This window comes from Heterodontus francisci, chromosome 29 (assembly GCF_036365525.1).
Source record: "Heterodontus francisci isolate sHetFra1 chromosome 29, sHetFra1.hap1, whole genome shotgun sequence".
Classification (NCBI taxonomy): domain Eukaryota; kingdom Metazoa; phylum Chordata; class Chondrichthyes; order Heterodontiformes; family Heterodontidae; genus Heterodontus; species Heterodontus francisci.
The window spans coordinates 14,088,364-14,111,856 of NC_090399.1; the positions used below are offsets into that span (position 1 = coordinate 14,088,364).

At 44.0% G+C, this 23,493-nt stretch overlaps 1 protein-coding gene across 4 annotated transcripts in view; it reads left to right on the plus strand.

Moving 5' to 3' along the window:
- Positions 1-22,821, plus strand: part of csnk2b (casein kinase 2, beta polypeptide) — a 72,873-nt gene extending 50,052 nt beyond the window's left edge. For all 4 annotated transcript variants that reach the window (XM_068009478.1, XM_068009479.1, XM_068009480.1 and 1 more), the window contains 3 exons: positions 1,796-1,871; positions 5,469-5,658; positions 21,515-22,821. In XM_068009478.1, coding sequence (XP_067865579.1) covers positions 1,796-1,871; positions 5,469-5,658; positions 21,515-21,605 — 357 coding nt within the window. In that variant the 3' untranslated portion in view covers positions 21,606-22,821. The remainder of the gene's footprint in view (positions 1-1,795; positions 1,872-5,468; positions 5,659-21,514) is intronic.
- The last annotated feature ends 672 nt before the right edge of the window (positions 22,822-23,493 follow it).

Sequence of the window (23,493 nt, forward strand, 5' to 3'; positions counted from 1 at the left end):
CAATCACCTAAAATTGGTGTCCTCTGTTTCTCAATCCATCTGCCAATGGGACCACCCCACGCTCCTGATGGAACACTCATCCCAGCTCTGTGGTAAACATTGTGCACTTAGACTTCAACTTGGAATTTGCTGGAGAGCTGCTTCATGTGAGCATGGGTGTTAACCCCTTGTGTGCTGAACCTAGCAACATATACATGTCAGCTGATCTATTTTGCTGCAGGTGAGGTGTAGCGATCAATCCTTGGAGACAGCGTGGATCAGGAAAACTAGTTTTGCATACGCCCTATGCACCAATTGTATTGGGCAATATTCAACAACAAATCAGAATATAATGTCTGTGGAATTATATAGTACATTGAATTTAGAACCCAGAAACACATCACTTGGCCCAACTGGCCGTGCCACTGTTAATGCTTCAGACGGGCCGCCTCGCGCTTCATTGACCACCTCCTATCGCCATCCCTCAAGTACTTACATAGCTTCATCTTAAATGCATCTATGCCATGCGCTTCAACTACTCCCTGTGGTAGTGAGTTCCACATTCGTACCACTCTGAGTAAAGAGATTTCATCATGAATTCCCTATTGAATTTATTCGTGTCTATCTTGTATCTACAGTCCCTAGTTTTGGAGTCACCCCCCCTCCCCCCCCACCATCCCCAAAACAGATGGAAACACCTTCTCTACATATACCCTCTACTCTATTGAACCCTTTTGTAATCTTAAAGATCTCTATCAAGTCAGCCCTGAGGCTTGTTTTTTTTTCTCGAGAAAAGAGCCCCTGCCTGTTCAGCTTTACCTGATATGTCATAGAGAGATACAGCACTGAAACAGGCCCTTCTGCCCACCGAGTCTGTGCCGACCATCAACCACCCATTTATACTAATCCTACATTAATCCCATCTTCCCTACCGCATCCCCATCTTCCCTCAATTCTCCTACCACCTACCTACACTAGGGGCAATTTACCTATCAACCTCCAAGTCTTTGGCTGTGGGAGGAAACTGGAGCACCCGGCAGAAACTCACACGGTCACAGGGAGAACTTCCAGATTCCACATAGGCAGTACCCAGAACCGAACCCGGGTCGCTGGAGCTGTGAGGCTGCGGTGCTAACCACTGCGCCACTGTGTCCCCTTGTAAATCTTTTTGGCCCAATTCCCAAACTTTTATTTAATTAAAGATGATACTCCCAGTTAAAGTGGGTTGAAATGCCCCTGTTGTTGGCCCCTTGTCCTCTCAGTGGGACAGAGTTTAATCCAGAGTAGCAGATGGCTGTTGGTCAACATGTCCGGCCACCTCTTTGCGGGCAGTAAATACGTGACTGATTTTTCCCAATTAACCAAGATCATGGAAGAATCAGCAACCAGTTACCCAACAGTTGCTTTTTATTGGTTGTTGGCTGTTTTCTGCCTCGGCAGTGGCTTGGGTTGGAGTACAGTTCCATCGGCTCGGCCAGTCTTCATGAGTGTACAGAAGCTATTTGTCCACCGGAAGGATTATAGCTGGTTATTGATCCACTGCTTGCCCAGTGTCTGACTTGTCATTTTTGTGCCATTAGAAAGACTAAAAAGCAACTACACTGAGACACAAGAGCAGGAGGGGACCATTCAACCTTACTGATCTGTATGTTTATCTGCCTTGGCTTCATATCCCTTGGTACCTTTGCCAAACAAAAATTTATCAATGAGTTTGGAAAAATGCTTTATTGCCCCTCCCACAGTCTCAATGTTTTTTTTTGCTGTGAATAGAGCTGCTTTTCGTTGTGCCTCATGGGACTTGTGTGCTTGCTTTCAGCTGGAGAAATATCAGCAGGGAGACTTCGGCTACTGCCCTCGAGTGTATTGTGAGAACCAGCCCATGCTTCCAATTGGTAAGTGAAGAATGAACTTGCATTGATGCAGTGACCCTCAGGACTTCCCAAAGCACTTGAAGTGTAGTTGCTGTTTTAATGTAGGAAACGCGGCAGGCAATTTGCGTGCAAAAGCTCCCACAAGCGCAATGAGGTAATGACCAGATAATCTGTCTCTAATGATGCTGATCACAGGATAAATATTGGCCAGGACACTGGGGAGAACTCCCCAGCTCTTTGGTGGCCATGGAATCGCCCAAGAGGGCAGGCGGGTCTTCAGTTTAATCTCTTTGTCAAAAGATGACCCCTCTGACGGTGCAGCACTCCTTTAGTGAGAGTGTCACCTGTGATTTTGTGCTCAGTCTTTGATGTGGGGCTGGAACCCAGGACCTTGTAACTCCCTAGCTGGAGCCTAAAGGAAGAGCTGCTTTAAATTCTGCACAGTTGTGAATAAGGGTCCGAACAGCCAGCTATCTGTGGTGCTTTTTGGCTTTACTATCAGTCGTGGCTCAATGGGTAGCATGCTCAACTCTGAGTCAGCAGGTTGTGGGTTCAAGTCCCACTCTGGGCACTTGAGTACAGAGCACTGCACTGTTGGAGGCTTCATCTTTTGGATGAGGTGTTAAAACAAGGCCCAGTATTCAAGGCCGGCTCGGGTCTGCAAAAAAATAAACGCGACCCGAGCCCGACAGAACCACGTCCAACCTGGCCCGAGTCCTTCCATTTCTTTTTTCCCGTGCCCCACCCCACCATCAGTTAACTTGTGTTTTTCACTTTCTTGCTGATCTGCACAAACTTAAAATAACTGTAACAAAACCACCTTTCTAGTCCAAAAATCAAACTAACAGCGGAGCCACTTATCTGTGATGGAGCCTGTCCGACCTGCCCCGACCCGAGCCCGAATGCCCGACCTAAAGCCGACATGTCATCGGGTAGCAGGCCTTTACCCAGTATGCCCCCTCAGGTAGATGTAAAAGATCCCATGATACTATTTCGAAGAAGAGCAAGTGTCCTGGCCAATATTTATCCCTCAGTCAACATCACAAAACAGATGATCTGGTCATTATCGCGTTGCTGATTGTGGGAGCTTGCTGTGTGCAAATTGGCTGCCGCATTTCCTACATTACAACAGTGACTACACTTCAAAAGTACTTCGGGGCTGTGAAGTGCTTTGGGACGCCCTGTGGTCATGAAAGACGCTATATGAATGCAGGTCTTTTTTTCTTCTGGAAATCCTTTAACAAAAGTTTACCTGGAGCCGTGGGTGATTCACGGCTGTTGGCTAGAAATCAACCAGAGCTGGTGTTGAAGGATGTTGAAATGAAGAGGCAAATTAGCTTTTTTCTAGATGAGTGAATTAAGATGGGCTGAATGGCCTTACTGCTTTGCAATGATCTTTTGAACCCTCCCTGAGCAAAGATGTTCCTTTGAGCAAACACACTGTTGAATTTATCTGTTCAACTGATACTTCGATCTGTTTGATGCACAGTACTGCTTTTCATGGTCTTTATGAAATAAACAGCACCACTAAGTCACGAGTTTGTGTCACTGCACGCAATTTTTAATTGATCGCTACTGCAGATCTTCAAGTTCTATTTTCTTTGCCCTCCTTCTCCCCGAAGGCGTTGCCTCCTGATGTGTGCAATTCCATAGTTACTGATCACCCTCCAGCGATTCTCTCTGTCCTGACCTACCCACCCATGCAATTTTTCAGCAAGGGAGGAATCGCTCAGAAAGTGAGTAGGAACCCCTTGTTGCCCCTCTTCCTCCTCCTTTTAGTATTCATATAAGAACAAAGGAAGTATGCTTAAAACACAGCCTAATAAAGATCATACCACAAGTGGCAGCCTGCATTCTTCCCGGTGTGCGTTTGATACAACGCCCAAGTGATGCATGCAGTTGAGCTATTTTCCCCGAATTTACTACCTGCCTTAGTGATTAGTTGAGTCATAAGTAACAGCACAAATATGTGTGCCTTGTCCAGGAATCCATTAGGATTCAAATTCTGCTCCTTGTGAACAACAGTTTTTCCTCTGCAGTTACAGGCATGCACTTGCCATTGTGCTAGGGAGTTCAGAGTCGTTCAGCTTGTCCATATGCTGACAACCCCAATTCCAAACAGCCCAAAGGCACTCTGCTGGATTGAGGCCAGTTTGCATGGGAAGAATTGACCTGCCTTTCCCCCAACCGAGCAGAAGCTGAATTCTGGCCAGCAGTTATTGTTATTACTGCACGCAATTCTGAACTGGTCACTCCGTTCTGTTTGACGAGTTCAGAATTGCGTGCAGTAATACCAGCATTTCTGCTGCAGATATTGCAGTTGCAGCATTGTAAGTTGGCTGCTTTTCCTCCACCCATTTCTCCCCCCACCCCCCACCCAGCTATAGTGGCAGCTGTCAGGTGACCTGTGGTAAATTTTCTGAACCGCCCATCCCTCAGCCATAACCCAGGTTATTTGTGGGGGCATAGCTGAGACGGGACCCCATCCCCTTGCCTGATGGCCACATACTAACATGCGTATTTTCTGTTAAGTACACTGATAAAACAGGAAAAGGTCCTCTGGTCCATCCAGCCTGTCCCACACAATTGTGATGTCTTTGGTGTTCACAGTACCTACACTCCACAGTACAAAAGCACAATACTGCGAATGCTGGAAAACTGGAGCAAAAACATAAAATGCTGGAAATACTTAGCAGGCGCCTCTGTGGAGAGAAAAACAGAGTTAAACATTTCAGGTCTTTGACCTTTCATCAGAATTGGTCAAGGTTAGAGATGTAGTACATTTCTACGTACGTGACATTGAAGGAATTCAGTGACTCAGCTGCACGAGATGGTAGCCTGGAGCTTTTGAGGGAGAGAACCCTCAAAATTTTTTAAATTTTTGTCCCTTCAGCGCAGGCCGCAATGACCTTTTGTATTCTCACCGGCATTTGATCATACCTACTTAGAACGCTGTGTGAACCTTGAGCAAATACAGGACTGAACTTGATGCCATCTGCAGTGAGCAGACTGCCAATGATCATTGTCTGGGCTCTCGTGTGTGAGGAGGTGCCAGAGGGGGGTGGGTGATTATATACCCCAGCACTCTCAAGGAGGGCAACCTCTTCCTGTCATAACATTATGATGAACCATTGGTGACAAATAAAGCAATGATGGTAATAATTTGGTAGAGTAGTTGAGGAGGAATGATTTCTACTGACAGGAGGGTCAGTAACGGGAAGACACAGACTTAAGATAATTAGCAAACGAACCAGAGGGAAGGTGCGGATTTTGTTTACGCAGTGAGTGATGATGATCTGGAATGCAGTGCCTGAAAAGGTCAGTGGAAGTCAATTCAGTAGTGACTTTCAAAAGGGAATTGGATAAATACATGAAAATGAAAATTTTTTACAGGGCCATGGTAGGATGGGGCTAATTGGATAGCTCTTTGAAAGAACTGGCATGCATATGATGGGCAGAATGCCCTCCAGTGTTCTATAATTGATCATAGTTCTTTGGTAAAACCAAAAGAACTTGGAAGTCTACAAACTGAAGTAAATAGTCTTGCCTGCTCTGGTACTGTTTAGTTTCTAATCTTTTTTTCCTCTCTCCTTCCTCCTATCTCTTGGCTCCCACCAGGTCTGTCTGATATCCCCGGTGAGGCCATGGTGAAGCTGTATTGCCCCAAGTGCATGGATGTTTACACACCAAAGTCCTCACGGCATCATCACACGGATGGAGCTTACTTTGGCACAGGCTTCCCCCACATGCTCTTCATGGTGCATCCAGAGTACAGGCCCAAGAGGCCAGCTAACCAGTTTGTTCCAAGGTAAGAGGCAGTGCGGGGGCAGGCTGCATTCGACCCAGATCACAGTAGAGACCTATCACTAAGGGACGCTCGCTGGAGTCTTGCAGAGAAAAAAGCCCTGAATATTTCCACTTGCTTTCTCTCTAGCTTAACGCACCAGACTTTAAAGTCACTGGTCTAAACTTGATCAGGTGCAAAAACAAAATGTTTTAAATCTCAGCGTACTAACTCAAACAATGTAGAAGTAACAGAGTAGCTCAGAGGTTTGCTACGGTGGAGCCCCATCCCATCCCATACTATTCTCATTCAGTGTTCACACTTCAAAGCAGTTTACCGCCGCGATCGCTGAATATTGATCTGGGTAGGCACCTTGGCTGAATTTATTTTCCGCTCTGTCGCTCAGGGAGCACTGATAAATGTGAAAGGTGCTACCAACCCAGTTGAGATCAGCTAGCTGCGCATGAACTAGGGGTGGAAGTTGGGATAATCCCACTATCAGGAAAAACTGAAAAGGCTGGGGCTCCCGGAGTAGTTAGAATGTAGAACTTGCTACCCCATGAAGCGAATAGCATAGATCACTTTTACGGGGAAGTTAGGTAAGCACATGAGGGAGAAAGGAATAGAATGTTATATCAATAGGGTAAAGTGGGAGGAGGATTATGTAGAGCATAAACACTGGCACAGTCTAGTTAGACTGGCCTGTTTCTGTGCTGTAAATCTTATGGGCAAAATCAAGATTAAGACATCCTGTTAAAAGTCACAGGAGAGCTGCTGCAGTACATGCAATGTGCACCCTTTTTTCCCACTCATGAGGCAGGAGTGCAGCGTATTTGGTCTCCCCTAGTATTCCCTTCTCCTTTTAAATTTCTTTGGGAAGCACATGCGAACTGCAGTCGGAAAATGGGGTGCCGCGGTGGGTTAACGCTTTACCCTCCCCGCCCCAAGACCCGTTTTGGAATCCAGACCGGACTGATGGGCTGAAAGCATCCTCTCTCTTTCCCTAAGCATCGTATGTGAAATGACTTTGCCACAGTTCAATCCAGTGAGCACTGGTCTGGAGCAGGAAACTAATATCGCAAAGGCACAGTGGGAGCTACTCTTCTGAAGGTTAGTTTGAGGCAGCTTCACAGTGTATCCATGAGCCCGGTTATCTATTGTGGGAGGGCTGGACACTGGATGCCTGAGATGGGAAGGCGTTCTGTTCCCCAGTGCTAAGCCATAATATTGATTTAATGTAGGAGTAGGAGGAGGCCTGCTCTGTCATTCAGTTAGATCACAGCTGATCCACACCTCACCTCCATTTACCCGCCTCAGCTCCTTGTCCCTAGATATCCTTGCCTAACAAAGCTCGATCGATCTCAGTCATGGAAGTTCCAGTTGACACCCAGCATCCATAGCCTTTTGGCAGAGAAGTTTACAGATTTTTGCTAACGTTTGTGTGAAAAACCACTTCCTAATTTTTCTCCTGAATGACTTGGATCAAATTTTAAGATTGTATCCCCTTGTTCTGGATTGCCCCCACCAGAGGAAATAGTTCTCCTGTATCTACCCCATCAAATCCTTATGTTTCAAACACCTCAATCAGATCACTCCTCATTCTTCTGTGCTCGAGGGAACACAGACCACTTTTGTGCAGCCATTTACCATAATTTCATCCCCTAAGCCCAGACTGCACCTGGAGTCCTGAGAGCAGTTCTAGGAACCACGCCTTAGGAAGGATATATTAATGGCCTGAGAGGGCATGCAACAGAGATTTATCAGAACAATGCCTGCACTTCAAGGGTTAAATTACGAGGAGAGAGATGGTGGAGAACACTAGGGTTATATTCCCTGGAATTTAGAACTTTTAAGGAGTGATTTGATCGAAGTTTTCAAGATATCAAGGGGAACAGTTAGAGTAGAGAGAAACTGTTTCTACTTGTTTGGGGAATGTAGGACTGGGGGAATAGTCAAAAAATTAGAGCCAAACCTTTCAGGAGTGAAGTTGGGAAACACCTAAACGCAAAGTGTGGTAGAAGTTTGGAACTCTCTTATACAAACCTCAGTTGATGCTAGACCGTTGTTGATTTTAAATCTGAAATTGATCAATTTTTGTGAACCAAAGGTATTGAGGGATATGGGGCAAAGGCAGGAATATATGGAGTTAGATCACAAATCAGACCTCATCTCATTGAATGGTGGTGGAACAGGCTCAAGGGGCTAAATGGCCTACTTCTGTTCCTATAATCCTAAGTCCCTGTATGGTCTAGAGAATCTGCACTACACCACCTCCAAGGCCAATTTATATATCCTGAAGTGCAGTTCCCAGAACCGAACGTAATGGAGATGGGGTCTGACCAAGGCCCTCTACATCTGAAGCATAACTGCCTTGCCTTTCTATTCCACTCCTCTTGCGATGAAGGCCAATACTACAGAAAGCCGAGAGGAGTATAGAAAGTGGATGGGTGAAGTCAAAAAGGAAATTAGGAAAGCAAAGAGAGGGCATGAAAGAGTATTGGCAAGCAAAATTAAGGTGAACCCAAAGATGTTTTATCAATACATTAAGCGTAAGAGGATAACTAAGGAGAGAGTAGGGCCCATAAAAGACCGAAAAGGTAACCTATGTGTAGGAGAGGAAGATATTTGTATGGTTCTTAATGAATACTTTGCGTCTGTCTTCACAAAAGAGGGGGATGACGCAGATGTTGCAGTTGAGGAGGAAGAATGTGAAGTATTAGATGCGATAAACATAGAGTGAGAGGAAGTATGAATGGGATTAGCATCCTTGAAAGTTGATAAATAACCAGGGCCAGATGAAATGTATCCTGGGCTGTTAAAAGAAGCAAGAAAAGAAATCGCAGAGGGTCTGACCATCATTTTCCACTCCCCACTAGATATCTGTGTGGTGCCAGAGGATTGGAGAACTGCTAACGTTTTACCTCCATTTAAAAAGGGAGCAAAGGATAGACTAAATAATTACAGGCCAGTCAGTCTAACATTAGTAGTTAGAAAATTATTGGAATCTATTCTGAGAGACAGGATAAACTGTCACTTAGAAAGGCACAGGTTAATCAAGGATAGTCAGCATAGATTTTTTGAGGGAAGATGTTGTTTGACCAACTTGATTGAATTTTTTGAAGAAGTAACAAGGAAGATAGAAGACGATAATGCAGTTGATGTGGTCTACATGGATTTTAGCCAGGCTTTTGACAAGGTCCCACATGGCAGACTGGTTTAAAAAAAAAAATCTCATGGGATCCAGGGAAATGCAGCAAGGTGGATACAAAATTGGCTCAGTGGCAGGAAACAAAGGGTAATCGTTTACGGCTATTTTAGCAACTGGAGGGCTGTTTCCAGTGGTGTTCCGCAGAGCTCAGTACTGGGTCCCCTGCTTTCTGTGGCCCATAACGATTTGGATGTAAATGTAAGGGGCATGATCAAGAAGTTTGCGGACGACAAAAAGATTGGCCGTGAGGAGGATAGCTGTAGGCTGCAGGAAGATATTGATGGTCTGGTCAGATGGGCAAAAAAGTGGCAAATGGAATTCAACTTGGAGAAGTGTGAGGTGATGCATTTGGGGAGGTCAAACAAGGCAAAGGAATGCATGATTAATAGGAAAATACTGAGAAGTATAGAGGAAGTGAGTGACCATGGAGTGAATGTCCACAGATCCCCTGAAAGCAGGTTATAACATGGTTACGAAGTCATGAAATCCTTTGCTTTATTAGCCGAGGTATAGAATATAAGAACAGGGAGGTTATGCTGGAACTGTATGACTCATTGGTTAGGCCACAACTTGAGTGCTGTGTGCAGTTCTGGCCAGGTCATTACAGAAAGGATGTAATTGCACTAGGGAGGGAACAGAGGAGATTTACGAGGATGTTGCCAGGAATGGAAAAATGCAGCTATGAGGAAAGATTGGATAGGCTGGGGTTGATCTCCTTGGAACAGAGAAGGCTGAGGGGAGATCTGATTGAAATGTACACAATTTTTAGGGGCCTGGATAGAGTGGAGGTGAAGGGTCTATTCACCTTAGCAGAGAGGTCAGTGACGGGGCATAGATTTAAAGTGGTTGGTAGAAAAATTAGAGGGGAGATGAGGAAATATTTTTTCACTCAGAGGGTGGTGATGGTCTGGAACTCATTGCCTGAAAGGATAATTGAGGCAGAGAGCCTCAACTCATTTAAAAGGAGTCTGGATATGCACCTCAAGCGCCATAAGCTGCGGGGCTACGGACCAAATGCTGGAAGGTGGGATTAGAATAGGTGGATTGTTTTTCGGCCAGCACAGACGTCATGGGCCAAGTGGCCTCTTTCTGTGCCTTGAACTTTCTTTGATTCTTTCTATGATTCTATTCCATTTGCCTTTCAGGTTGTCTTTTGTACCTGTCTCCTAGCCTTAAATTACCTGTATACTTGGGCACCCAAATCTCTCTGCTCTTCCAAAGTTCCCAGTTCTTTACCATTTAGAACATAGGGGCATTCATGCAGCCATGACTTGCTCATCATACGCGATTGCCAGTATAACAGAAGTTCACTGAAACTGATTTTTTCAATGCCTAAATAATACAGTAGCCATTTGCCCCTAAAACATTTGACAGACATTATGACCAATGATTGTCAGTACACAAAATGTTTGCAGCATTTCATTCATTTGCAGTTGGGCATAGTTTAATTAGCAGTTTAGGCTATTTGTGTCTGAAGCTTTACAAGGGATTTTCGGAGAACACTTTTGTTCCCCCTTGATGACATTGGTCTGGGCAGATTATATAATGTCATTGCCGATCTTATAGTGGCAGCCAGTTCAACAGGCTCGATCAGATTAATGCCAATAGCAAATAGTTGTGCATGGAACCGTCACTCAGCCAGCTCCAGCTTTGTTGATCATCTCAGCATGGACAAACCTTATTATCTATCTGCACTTGAAACATTCTCAAAAATGGAAGTCTTTAAGTCCTATCAGCTGAAGGAGTATTTGAGGCAGTTTTGCAAGGCTACGCATTATACTCAGTTAAGACAAAAATAAAGTTTTTCTTCATAAGTTCTCCCAGGCGGGATGTTTATAGTCAGTAAATACAACTGTTTCTAACTGAAATAAGTAGAGCACTTAAAACGCCATTGCATCAAAGAGTGATACAGCACAGAGGAGGCAGTTTAGTCTGTCATGTCTGCCAGCTCTTTGAACAGCTATCCAATTAGTCCCATTTAGAACATAAGAACTAGGAGCAGGAGTAGGCAATTCAGCCCCTCGAGCCTGCTCCGCCATTCAATATGATCATGGCTGATCTCATCTCGGCCTCAACCCCACTTTCCTGCCCGTTACCCATAACCCTTCAACCCATTACTAATTTAAAAATCTATCTCCTCCTTAAATATACTCAGTGTCCCGGCATCCACCGCACTCTGGGGTAGTGAATTCCACAGACACTCAACCCTTTGAGAGAAGTAATTTCTCCTCATCTCTGTTTTAAATCTGCTACCCCGTATCCTAAAATTATGACCTCTCGTTCTAGATTGCCCCACCAGAGGAAACATCCTCTCTACATCTACTTTGTCAATTCCCTTAATCCTCTTATACACCTCAATTAGATCTCCTCTCATTTTTCTAAACTCTAGAGTGTTAAGGCCTAAACTGTTCAATCTCTCTTCATAAGACAAACCCCTCATCTCTGGAATCCATCTAGTGAACCTCCTCTGAACTGCCTCCAATGCAACTACATCCCTCCTCAAATAAGGGGACCAGAACTCTATGCAGTACTCCAGGTGTGGTCTCACTAATGCCTTGTACAGTTTCAGCAACACTTCCCTACTTTTATACTCTATTGCTTTAGCAATAAATGACAAAATTCCACTCGCCTTCCTTGTCACCTGCTGTACCTGCAAACTAGTTTTCTGCGATTCATGCACGAGGACACCCAGATCCCTCTGCACCCAAGCACTCTGAAGTTTCTCTCCATTTAGAGGTTATACTAAACTTGTATCAAACCTTGGTTAGACCACACTTGGAGTAATGCGTGCAGTTCTGGTTTCCATATTATGAAAGGATATCGAGGCACTGGAGAGGATGATACCAGAAATGTGTGGGTGTACAGATCAGGAAAAGGTTGACAGGCTGGGGGTCTCTTTTGGGGAAAAAAGAAGGCTGTGGAGTGACTTAAAAGAAGTCTTTAAAGTTGTGATAGAGTGGATACAGTGAATGTTTCCACTTGTGCGGAAGAGCATAACTGGAGGCCAGCAATATATGATCGTCACCAAGAAATCCAATAGGGAATTCAGAAGAAATTTCATTACCCACAGAGTGGTGGCAATGTGGAACTTGCTACCACAGAGTGAAGCAAATGGAAGAGATGCACTTGAGGGGAGGCTACTCCAGCATATGAGGGGCAAAGTAATAGAGGGTTACGAGGGTAGATTTCGATGAGGAAAGATAGGAGGAGGTTCAAGTGGTGGAGCATAAATGCTAGCATGGACTGGTTGGGCTGAGTTGCCTGTTTGTTTGCCTATGTTAATAATTTTGAGCTGGTGTGAGCAACTGCCTGTTTTAAATGTGGTCTTTTAACGTATCGTGGACTGTACTGGTTTGTCTATCTTGGGTTCAATGTGAGTGACCACCTACTTGTCCACATTGACTCCAACTGCCATAGTTTTGCCCACCCACTTTATCCATATCCCTTTGCAGCTGTAGCTGCTGCTTCCATCTGCACTACTTTACTGTCCTTTCTGAATATCATGCAAATTTGGACATTCAAATCTCTCTCTCCTCATCCAAGTCAACAGTAAATATGATGAAAAGTTAAACCCCGCACCAGATCCCTGGGAAAACTACTTGTTACTTCCCACCAATGAGTGCCTACCTTTTATCCCCACTTTGTATCCCAACCCCAGTCAAACGGTTACCTCCAATTCTGTTCACGCTCATTTTTGCCAAAAATATTTTGTGTGGAACTTGATCAAGTGGCCTCTGAAAGTTCATACAGATAGGAGCCATAGACATTCCCTTGTCTATCCTAGTAGTAACCTCTGGGGAAGAAAAGTAATTAAATTAGTCAAAATACTTTGACTTAAAGCCGCACTGATTCTCTCTGATCAGCTCCTATAGGAAAATAAAATGTGTTTTTTATAAAGGAAAAGAAACCAGGTGGAATTTTCGGCGACCAGTTCCCAAGGGCCCTACCAACACAGCTCTGCGGCAACTGTGGCTGTTCATGAATGAGCCCTGGTTGCAATTCCCCATTCAGCATTCCTCTACTTCAATCTGCCTTTTAAAAAACAAATCACGCATTCATCCAGTAATTACAACTTGATGTTATAAGTCTCATTGAGTAACAAGAGTGACTAATGCCCTGTGGAAGTGTTATTTCTGTAGGAATTTTTATCTTTGTTCATTTTATTACCCATCCTTAATTGCCTTTGCGAATATGGGAATGAGCCACCTCCATGATTTGTGCACGTACATCCCCAGATCTTGCTACTCGGCTCTTTAGTCTCAGCCTCTGAAATACTAGTCCAGTAACACATGCTATTTGACATCTGAGTGACTTGCTATGCCATTTCTGAGGGCAGTTAAAAGTTACCCATGTTGCTGAGGGTCTGGAATCACATAGGCCAGAATGCAGATTTTCTTCCCTGAAGGACATTGGTGAATGAGATGGGTTTTTACAACAATCCAGTCATTTCATGGTTCCCATTACTAATAACTTTTTATTTTAGATTTATTTGCTAATGAATTTGAATTCATGGACTCTCATGGTGGGATTTGAACTTATAGAAAAGCATCATAGAATGATAACACTGAAGGAGGCCATTCAGTCTACTGTATCTGAGCGATTCTCTGCAAGAGCAACTCTGGTCGTCCCACTCCACCGACTCCTCCCTGTAGCTCTGCAAATTTTTTTCTCTTCAGATAAGATCCCTTATGATTTTGAACACTTCTATCAAATCTCCTCTCAACATTCTCTTCTCTAAGGAGAACAGTCCCAGCTTCTCCAATCTGTCCACATAACTGAAGTCCCTCATCCCTGGAACCATTTTTATAAATGTTTTATGCACTCTCTCAAAGCCTTCGCATCCTTCTGAAAGTGTGGTGCCCAGAACAGGACACAATACTACAGTTGAGGCCAGAATGGTGTTTTATACAAGTTCACCATAACCTCCTTGCTTTTGTACTCTTCTCGCTTTATAAAGCCCAGGATCCCATATGCTTTATTAACCACTTTATCAACCTGCCCTGCCACCTCTGTGATTTGTGCACATATATCCCCAGGTCTTGCTGCACTGATCATTCGTCTCGGCCTCTGAAATACTAGTCCAGTAACATGTGCTACTGTTCCCAGGCAATGCTGAGCCTTGAGCCTCCAGAGGCAAGGGACACTGTTTTGCAGGATGGGTTTTATTCCTTTCCTTGGGGGTCAGTTTAAATCGCTACAGCTTTGCTCCGTCAGGACCTGCCGTTGCCGCTTTTCGACCCACCAATTGCTGCCTTTAAGTATCATTGTGCCCCACGTTTGTGGCCACATTCGCAAAAGTCAAACTGTGTGCACTGTCAACTTTTGGCATGTACAGCTGTTAAGTTCTACTGATGAGTTGGATCTGCCTGGGCAAAACTCCAATCTGGAATGCAGGCTCATTCTGGTTCTCTGCCAGAGCTATTCGGTTGGAATGGAAGGCTCACCACCACCATCTTCAGGGCAATTGGGGTTGGGCAATAAGACTCCCACATCCCATGAGCGAATTTAAAAAGAGAGCTGCAGTATTCGTGGGGCTTCGATGCATTGCTCTTTTTAGACAGCAACTTGAGGCAAATTAGCAACTTTCCAGTGGGCTTTGTAAGAAGAGGTTTCATTTTATTTTTCTATAATTCATTCATGGTATATGGGTGTTGCTGGCATGATCAACATTTATTGACCATCCCTAACTGTCCTTAAGAAAGCCGTGGTGAGCTGCTGCCTTGAACTGCTGCATTCCACGTGAAGATATGCCCACAGTGTTGTTAGGGAGGGAGTTCCAGGCTTTTGACCCAGCGGTTATGAAGGAATGGCGATTATAATTACAAGCCAAGATAATGTGTGACTTGGAGGGGAACCTGCAGTTGTGGTATTCACATGCACCTGCTGCCCTTGTTGCTCAAGGTTGCAGGTTTGAAAGCTGCTGTCAAAGAAGCCTCGGTGAGTTGCTGCAGTGCAACTTGTAGATGGTACACACTGCAGTCACAGTGCATTGGTGGAGAAAGTGAATGTTGGGTGGGGTGTCGATCGAGCAGGCTGCTTTGCTTTGGATGGTGGGAGGGGGGTTGAGCTTTTTGCGTAGCATTACACAGGATATAAGACAATACTGGCCATTTGGCTCAACCATTCCATGCTGGCATTTATGCTGCACTTGACCCTCATCTAACTCAATCAGCATAATCTTTTTTTTTTAATCCCTCTTCCTCATACTTATCTAACCTCCTCTTCAATGCATCCATATTAGCCACTTCAACCACTCCCTGTGGTAGTGAGTTCCACATTCTTGTCATGCTTAAAGTTGTTTCTTGGTGACTATTTTATATTGGTAGCTTCTAGTTTTGTTCTTCCCCACGAGTGGAAACATTCTCTCTATCTAAACTTCCATAATTTTAAAAACTTCTAATAGGCCACCATTCTTTTTTTTTCATGAGAGAAAGAAACGGAGTCTGTTCATTTTCTCCTGATAGGTATGCCCCCACGTTTCTGGTATCATTCTTATGAATCTGTTTTTGCACTCTTTCCAGTGCTCCTCTATATGATAACTAGAATTGTACACAGTACTCTACATGTGGTCTAACCAAGACTTAACACAAATTTAACATGGAACAGTTACAGCACAGGGGGAGACCATTTGGCCCGTCGAGACCCACTGGCTCTCTGCAAGAATTACTCAGCTAGTCGCGCTACACAGCCCTTTCCCTGGAACCCTGCAATTTTTTTTTATCTGCAGGTGCTCATCCAATTCCTTTTTGAAAACTGCAATTGGAGCTGCCTCCGTCACATTCTTCAGCAGTGCACTCCAGGTCCTAACCACTTGCTGCATAAAATCGTTTTTCCTTACGTCGCCTCTAGTTCTTTTGCCAATCATCTTAAATCAATGTCCTCTGGTTCTCGACCCTTCTGCCAATGCCAACAGTTCCTCTCTATCCACTCTGTAGATCAGTGTTTTATAAAGGTTCATCATAACTTAGCATTTTACGATATAGGGGGAGGCCATTCGGCCCATTGAGTCCATCCTGGCTCTCTGCAGAGCAATCCAGTCAGCCCCGCTTGATACTCGTAGCCTGCATGTTTATTTCCTTCAGTTGTCCATTCCATTGTCTCCACTTCCACCACTCTTGGGCAGCAAGTTTCAAGTCGGTGCCACTCGCTGTGTTTTTTTTAAAAAAAAATTCTTCCTCACATTCCCCTTGCATCTCTTGCCCAAAACCTTCAATCTGTGTCCCTTAGTCCTTATACCATCAGTTAATGGGAGCAATTTTTCATTGTCCACCTTATCCAAACCTGTCATAATCTTGTACACCTTTATCAAATCTCCCCTCAATCTCCTTTGCTCTAGGGAGAACAATCCCAGCTTTTCCAGCCTAACCTTGTAACTGAAATCCTCCATCCGTGGAACCATTTTTGGAAATCTCATCTGCACCCTCTTGAAGATTCTCCCATCCTTCCTAAAGTGTGGCAGCTAGAACTGAACACAGTACATTAGTTGGGGCCTAATGAGAGCTTTATAAAGGTTCAGCATAACTTCCCTGCTTTTATACTCTCCATCTATTTATTAAGCCCAAAATCCCATATGCCTTGCTAACCACTCTCTCAATATGTCCTGCCACCTTCTAAGATTGATGCACATGCACCTCCAGGTCCCTCTGTTCCTGCGCACTCTTTAGAACTGCGCCATTAAGTCCATATTGCCTCACCTTATCCCTTCTGCCAAAATACGTTGCCTCACACTTGCATTAAATTCCATCTGCCTCTTGGCTGCCCATTCTGCTAACCTATCCATACCCTGTTGGCAGGTGGTTCGCACATCCTCACAGTTTGCCACTCCTTCGACAAATTTTGAAATTCTACTCTGTATTCCAAGATCCAAGTCAATTATGTATCGTAAAACAATGGCCCTAGCACTGACCTTTGGAGAACGCCGCTGTCCACCAAACCCCAGCTGAAAACTGCCATTTACTGATTTACTGAAAATTTGCTGATTTCTGTCCTTAAGCCAATTTTTTTTTTTATCCATTTCGACACTGACCCTTCTATTCCATGAGCCTCAATTTTGTTCACTAGCCTTTTATGTGGTACTTCATCACTTTCTTGAAATCCATATAGACAGTATCCACTGCATTCCCTTCATTAGCCTTCTCCGTTAATTTTTTTTTGTTCTTTCGTGGGATGGGATTATGCTGGCGAGGCAACTCAGTGGCTTGCTAGGCCATTTCAGAGGGTAGTTGAGTCAGCCATGTCGCTGTGGGTCTGGAGTCACATGTAGGCCAGACCAGGTAAGGACAGCAGATTTCCTTCCCTAAAGGACATTAGTGAACCAGGTGGGATTTTACAACAATCGATGATAGTTTCATGGCGCCATTACTGAGACTAGCTTTCAATTCCAAATTTGTGTTAATTAAATTTAAATTCCACCAGCTGTCGTAATGGGATTTGAACCTGTGTCCCCAGAGCACTAGTCTGGGCATCTGGATTACTCGTTCAGTGACATTACTACTACACCACCATCTCCCCCTAAAAATTTAATTAAGATTGGTCAAACGCAATATGCTTTTTACGAATCTATGCAGGCTATCCTTAATTAACTCGAACCCCGCTATGTGCCTATTTTGTTTTCCTGATTATTGTTTCTAAAACCTTTCCCACTGCTTGATTTTGTACTTTCTGCCTCTATTTATAAAAACCAAAATCCCATTTACCTTTTTAACTGCTTTCTCAACTTGCCCTGCCACCTTCAACCATTTAAGCACATATACCCCCTCTTCCTCTGGTGCTGTAGTCTCTTTCGAATTGCACCTTTTTATATTGTCTGTCCTCATTCCTCCTACAAGAATGAATCACTGCACACTTCTCTGCTTTAATTTTCATTTGCCACGTGTCTGCCCTTTCAACCAGCCTGTCTGTCCTCCTTGAAGTTTATCACTATCCTCCTCACAGTTTGCAATAGTTCCAAGTTTTGTGTCATCTGCAAATTTTGAATTTGTGCCCTATATACCCAAGTTTAGGTCATGAATATATAACAAAGAAAGCAGGGGTCCTAGTACTGATCCTTGGGGAATCTCCCTGCATAACCTCCTCCAGTTCGAAAAACACCGTTCGCCACTATTCTGTTTTCTGTCACTCGGCCAACTTGGTATCCATACTGCCACTAACCATTTCCTTGTATGAGCTTCAGCCCTCCTGGCAAGCCTATTATATGGTACTTTTTGGAAGTCATCTTCAACCCTCTGTTACCTTATCAAAAAACCTCGATCAAGTTAGTTAAACGTGATTTGCCCTTTACAAGTCCATGCTGGCTTTCTTTAATTAATCCATACTCGTCCAAGTGACTGTTAGTCTTGGCCGCAATTATTATTTCTTCAAGTTTTCCCACCACTGAAGGTAAACTGACTGGCCTGAATAAAGGTGTAACATTTGCAATTCTCCAGTCCTCTGGCATCACATCTAAGGAGGATTGGAAGATTTATGGCCAGTGCCTCTGCAATTTCCTCCCTTACTTCCCTTAATATTCTTGGATGCATCTCCTCCTATCCTGGTGACTTATCAACTTTATGCACGCAGCCTATCTAAAATCTCCTTTTTATCAATTTTTAGCCATCCAGTATCTCAACTACCCCCTCTTTCACTGATCTTGGCAGCAGCATCTTCCTCAATAAAGACAGATGCAGAGTTCTCATTTAGCATCTCAGCCATGCCTCTGATTCCATGCATAGATCCCCATTTTGGTCCTTAATCGGCCATTCCTCTTAGTACCCTTTACTATTCATATGCCTATAAGATGACTTTCGGATTCCCTTTTTGTTAACTGCCGGTCTCCTCCTATACTCTCTCTTTTCTTTGTTCAGTTCCTTGTGAACTTTCTCTATTCAGCCTAGTTTTCATCTGTGTTGTCAACTTGACATCTGTCATATGTTCCCTTTCTCTGCTTCCTCTCGCTCTCTCATCGTACAGGGAGCTCTGACTGCCCTACCACCTATTCCCCCTTGTTGACATGTACCTCAACTGTACCCGAACCATCTCCTCTTTAAAGGGAGCCTATTGTTCCATTATGGTTTTACCTTCCAGTCTTTGATTCCAATTTACCTGGGCCAGATTTTTTCTCATCCCCTTGATGATATTGGCCCTGCCTTATTTATGTTTTTATTCTAGATTGCTCCTTTTCTTTTTCCATAGCCAAACAAAACTATGATACACTGCTCACTTCCCTAAATAAAAGCAAAATACTGCGGATGCTGGAAATCTGAAATAAAAACAAGAAATGTTGGAACCACTCAGCAGGTCTGGCAGCATCTGTGGAAAGAGAAGCAGAGTTAACGTTTCGGGTCAGGTTCCGAAGAAGGGTCACTGATCAGAAACGTTAACTCTGCTTCTCTTTCCACAGATGCTGTCAGACCTGCTGAGTGGTTCCAGCATTTCTTGTTTTTATCACTTCCCTAAATGTTCCCTTACTGAGACTTGATCCACCACATTTCCAGAACCAGATCCAGCAAAACCTTTTTCCTCTTTGGGTAGAAACAGACTGATCAAGAAAATTCTCCTGACTGCACTTCAAAAACCCTGCCCTTTACATTATTACTATCCCATTTTGTATTCGGATAATTAAAGTCCCCCTTTCTCGAGGGCAATTCAGGATGGGCAAGAAGTGCTGTCCTAGCCAGCAATGCCCACATCCCATGAAGGAATTTAAAAAATTATAACTGCTCTATAGCTTTTGCACTGCTTTGTAATTTCCCTGCAGCTTTGTTGATCTATATCTCCCAGTAGTTGCTAGTCTATAGAATACACCCAGTAGTGGGTACTACTGTTATTTAACTCTAACCGTTCACGACAGGATGTGGCAAGACTGCAGAACTTTGATCTGATCTGTTGGTTGTGGGATTGCGTAACTCTGTCTTATCACGTGCTCCTTCTACTGAGCCACTCTCTGGAATGGATGTCCACCATCCAGAGTACATTCTGTACCCTTATTGCCCTTGGTGCTTCTTCCAAGTGGTTGTCAACTGATTCATCAGTTGAGGGAGGACGATAGATGGTAACTAGTAGGAAGTTTCCTTGCCCATGTTTAACCTGATACTGTAGCATCTCACAGCCCAGGGTCAATGTTGGTTATCTCCTGCCGGTGGGACAGGGCATACCCCCGGATGGTGCTGGAGGATTCTCGGATGTTGGCGGAAAGGTATAATTCTATGAGTATGACTGTCAGACTGAAATATTCTGTTGCACAGTTCTCCCAATTTCCAAACAAGTCCCAGATGTGAGTGAGTTTTGACTGGGCTGTCTGTGCTTTTGGTGTGTCCAGGTCGTTGCTGGGCGCTGCTGTTAGTTGCATCAAACCGCTATACTTCTGAGTGGCTTGCTCGGCCATTGCAGACCGGAAGAGAGAGTCAACAACACTGTTGTGGGCCTGGAGTCACGCATACACCCAGACAGTTAAGGACGGCAAAGTCCCTTCTCTAAAGGATATTAATGAACCAAATGGGGTTTTATGGCAATCCGGTAGTTTCATGGTCACTGTTACCGATACTAGCTTTTTATTCTAGTTTATTTAATTAACTGCATTTAAATTTGCTAGTTACTGTGGTGGGATTTTTACTCATGTTTCCAGGTCATTAGTCCAGGCTTCTGGATTAGTATCCAGTAACATAATCACTACTGTTCCCTTTTTGCTTCTCTCAGTATTGCCAACCACTTCCCCATATCCAGTGTTCCAGCAGTCGAATTATGGGTGCCTATTTTATGTCTGCAATCTAAACCTAAACTAAATGGTTCCATTTTAAAGGGCATGCAGGAATAGAGATCTGGGTGGGGGTGCTGGGTGTACATACTCAAATCTTTCAAGTTGGCAGGACAAGTTGGTCAGGTCTTTTTTTTTTAAAAGAAAGCATACGGGATCATGGATCAGGTATGGACCAGGTGCTGGAAGGCGGAATTAGTTTGGGCAGATAGTTTATTCGCTGCTGCAGACATGATGGGCTGAATGGACTCCTGTGCTGTACTTTTTCTATGGATCATTAGTTTTATAAATAGAGGCACAGTGTACAAAAGCAAGGAAGTTATGCTAACCCTTTATATAATACTGGTTCGACCTCAGCTGGAGTATTGTGTCCAGTTCTGAGCATTGTGCTTAGGGTGGATGTCAAGTCCTTTGAGAGAGGGCAGCGGTGATTTACCAAAACAGTACCAGGCACGTGAGGGAGTTCAGCGACTAGAGAAACTGGGGTGGTGGTTCTTGGCACAGAGAAGAGTAATGGGAGATGTGTCAAAATCATGAAGGGTTTTGACGAAGTAAGTAAGGAAAAACTTTCCACTGGAGCATTGGTATCCAGAGCACACAGATTTAAGATAATTGGCAAAAGAACAAAGTGCGACTGGAGATGAGAAATTTTATTACACGACGAATTATGATCTGAAATGCGCTGCCTGAAAGGTGGGTGGAAGCAGATTCAGTCGTAACTTTCGAAAGGCAATTGGATGAAGACTTCAATAGAAACCTTTGCAGGGCTGCAGGCAAAGAGCAGTAGTGCGGGGCGAGTTGGACTAATTGAATAGCTGTTTCAGAGAGCCCCCACAGGTGTGATAGCTAAATGGCTGCCTTTAGTGCTGTATTATTCTATGATTTTAAGTCTATTTCCTCCAACCTTTTGTATTTTAACTCTCTCTCCTCTCTACCCCCAGGCTCTATGGTTTCAAGATCCACCCCATGGCCTACCAACTCCAGCTCCAAGCCGCAAGCAACTTCAAGAGTCCTGTCAAGACTATCCGTTAAAAAAAAAAAAAATTGGCAACACCTCCGAATGTCCACATACTACAGTGCGTCAACAGGCGCAAGATATGCCACAAGGCTGTAGATGGTGTCCACTTTAACAAAAAGAAACTGCTTTCTCCCCTCCCCCCTCCCCCCACCCACCCCTCCCTTTAAAACTTATACGTTTCTTTGTCTTTCAAGTTTTGAACCCAAGCCCCTTGTGTCCCATTTACAGAGTCATGAACTGAAGTTGGTGCCAATGGATTTCTTTCAGTTGGAAAATACTTAAACGTTTTGTCAAAAAAAAGGCGTGTGTCAGCCGAAGTAGTTATTTTTGTTTCAAACCAAAGCTGCGTCTTTCCGGCCCACAGTAGCAGACAGTTTCGAGTGGCTTCCAGGCTGGTGTCTCGTTCCCCGAGGCAGCGTTGTCACTGGGATCTCACTGGACTGTGACGGGCAGAGGAAGCTTTCTCACTGTGTTGACTTTTGACGTGGGAATGAATCAGCCAGCGGGTATGGTTCAGACATCAGGGCTGTGTCTGGAAGGGAACATTTTGTGCCCCATCACCAGGGTGTAGGATTGTTGCTAACGGCTCCCATGTCTGTTGGGGAGGGGGAGGGGGGGTTTAGTGGTGGTGGTGGGGGCAGGAGGGATCGAGGTGACAATTTGAATTGAAGAATTAATGGCGTCACAGCAGAAGTGTATCACACAACATTTTAAGGTGCATTCATTGAACTGCTATTGGTACCAATGCGCAAAATTACCCAAGTGATGAAACTTGTTTGGGGAGGGGTGGGTGGGAGTTCAGAGGTCATAACCTTTCGAGTGTAACTTGTGTTCTCTGGGCTTCCTGTTCTGCAGCCTCAAAGTTGCTCGATGCCATTTTTTTTTTTCTGTATAATCTATAAAATACAGCATGTGCGTGTGGTGGTGAAAAACTTTGAAGAAATCCTGATCATTCACTTCAAAAGCAGAACTCCATCCTGTCATCTGTCGTTGAATGAGTGACTGTAATTTTATTCATCGCCTAGCCTGGAGTGAGGGAATATTTGGTTCCATTATTCTTTTTGTCCCTTCTGTCTACTCCAGGTAAGTTGAGGTCATTCGCCGTATTGTATGTATTGTATAAAGGACTAGGTTAAAAACTGCCTGTTATGGTTTTTTTTAAAAAACATGTTAATTAGTTAGGGAATTGTTACTAATGTTTATTTCTGAATAAAGACATACTTGATTGAAGTGCTGAATTTCAATGTACCATTCCTGTTGGAGAAGGGAGTCCCAAGTCAGATATTGGCCCCTGTTGAAACTTCACGTTTATTATCCCCTTTTCCCACATTCCCACATGTTTGTATTTTTTCTTGTATAAGATAGCGACAGTTGGAAAAAAGACTTCAGAGATTTGCTCAACAGAGCTACCTATTGGCCAAAGCCTACAACTGTTGTGACAGTTGACATAGCAAAATTGAATGGGAATCCTTGACTATAGCAGCTTGGCTTTCTGCAGCATCTTTAACATAGTAAAATGTTCCAAGGAGCTTCACAGAAGCGTTAGCAGTCAGAAGTTTGACACTGCCACTTAAGATATGAGGACTGTTGACCTACAGCTTGGTCACAGAATTAGATTTTAAGGAATGTCTTAAAGGAGGAGAGAGCTGGAGGGGTTTATGGAGGTTATTCCAGAGCTTAAGACCTAGGCAGCTGAAAGCAGGGCTGCCAATGGTGGTGTATAGGAAATGAGGGATGTGCAAGAGGCCAGATTTTGACCACGTAATGTACAACAGGAAAGGTTGATTAAAAAGCAGGCCCAAAATTTATGACAGGAAGCAACATTTGTGGTCAGTACATGCTGTGCACAAAATTTTGATTTTTAAATGGAGTGTACTCTGAAATCATTTGCTTTGCTGTGAA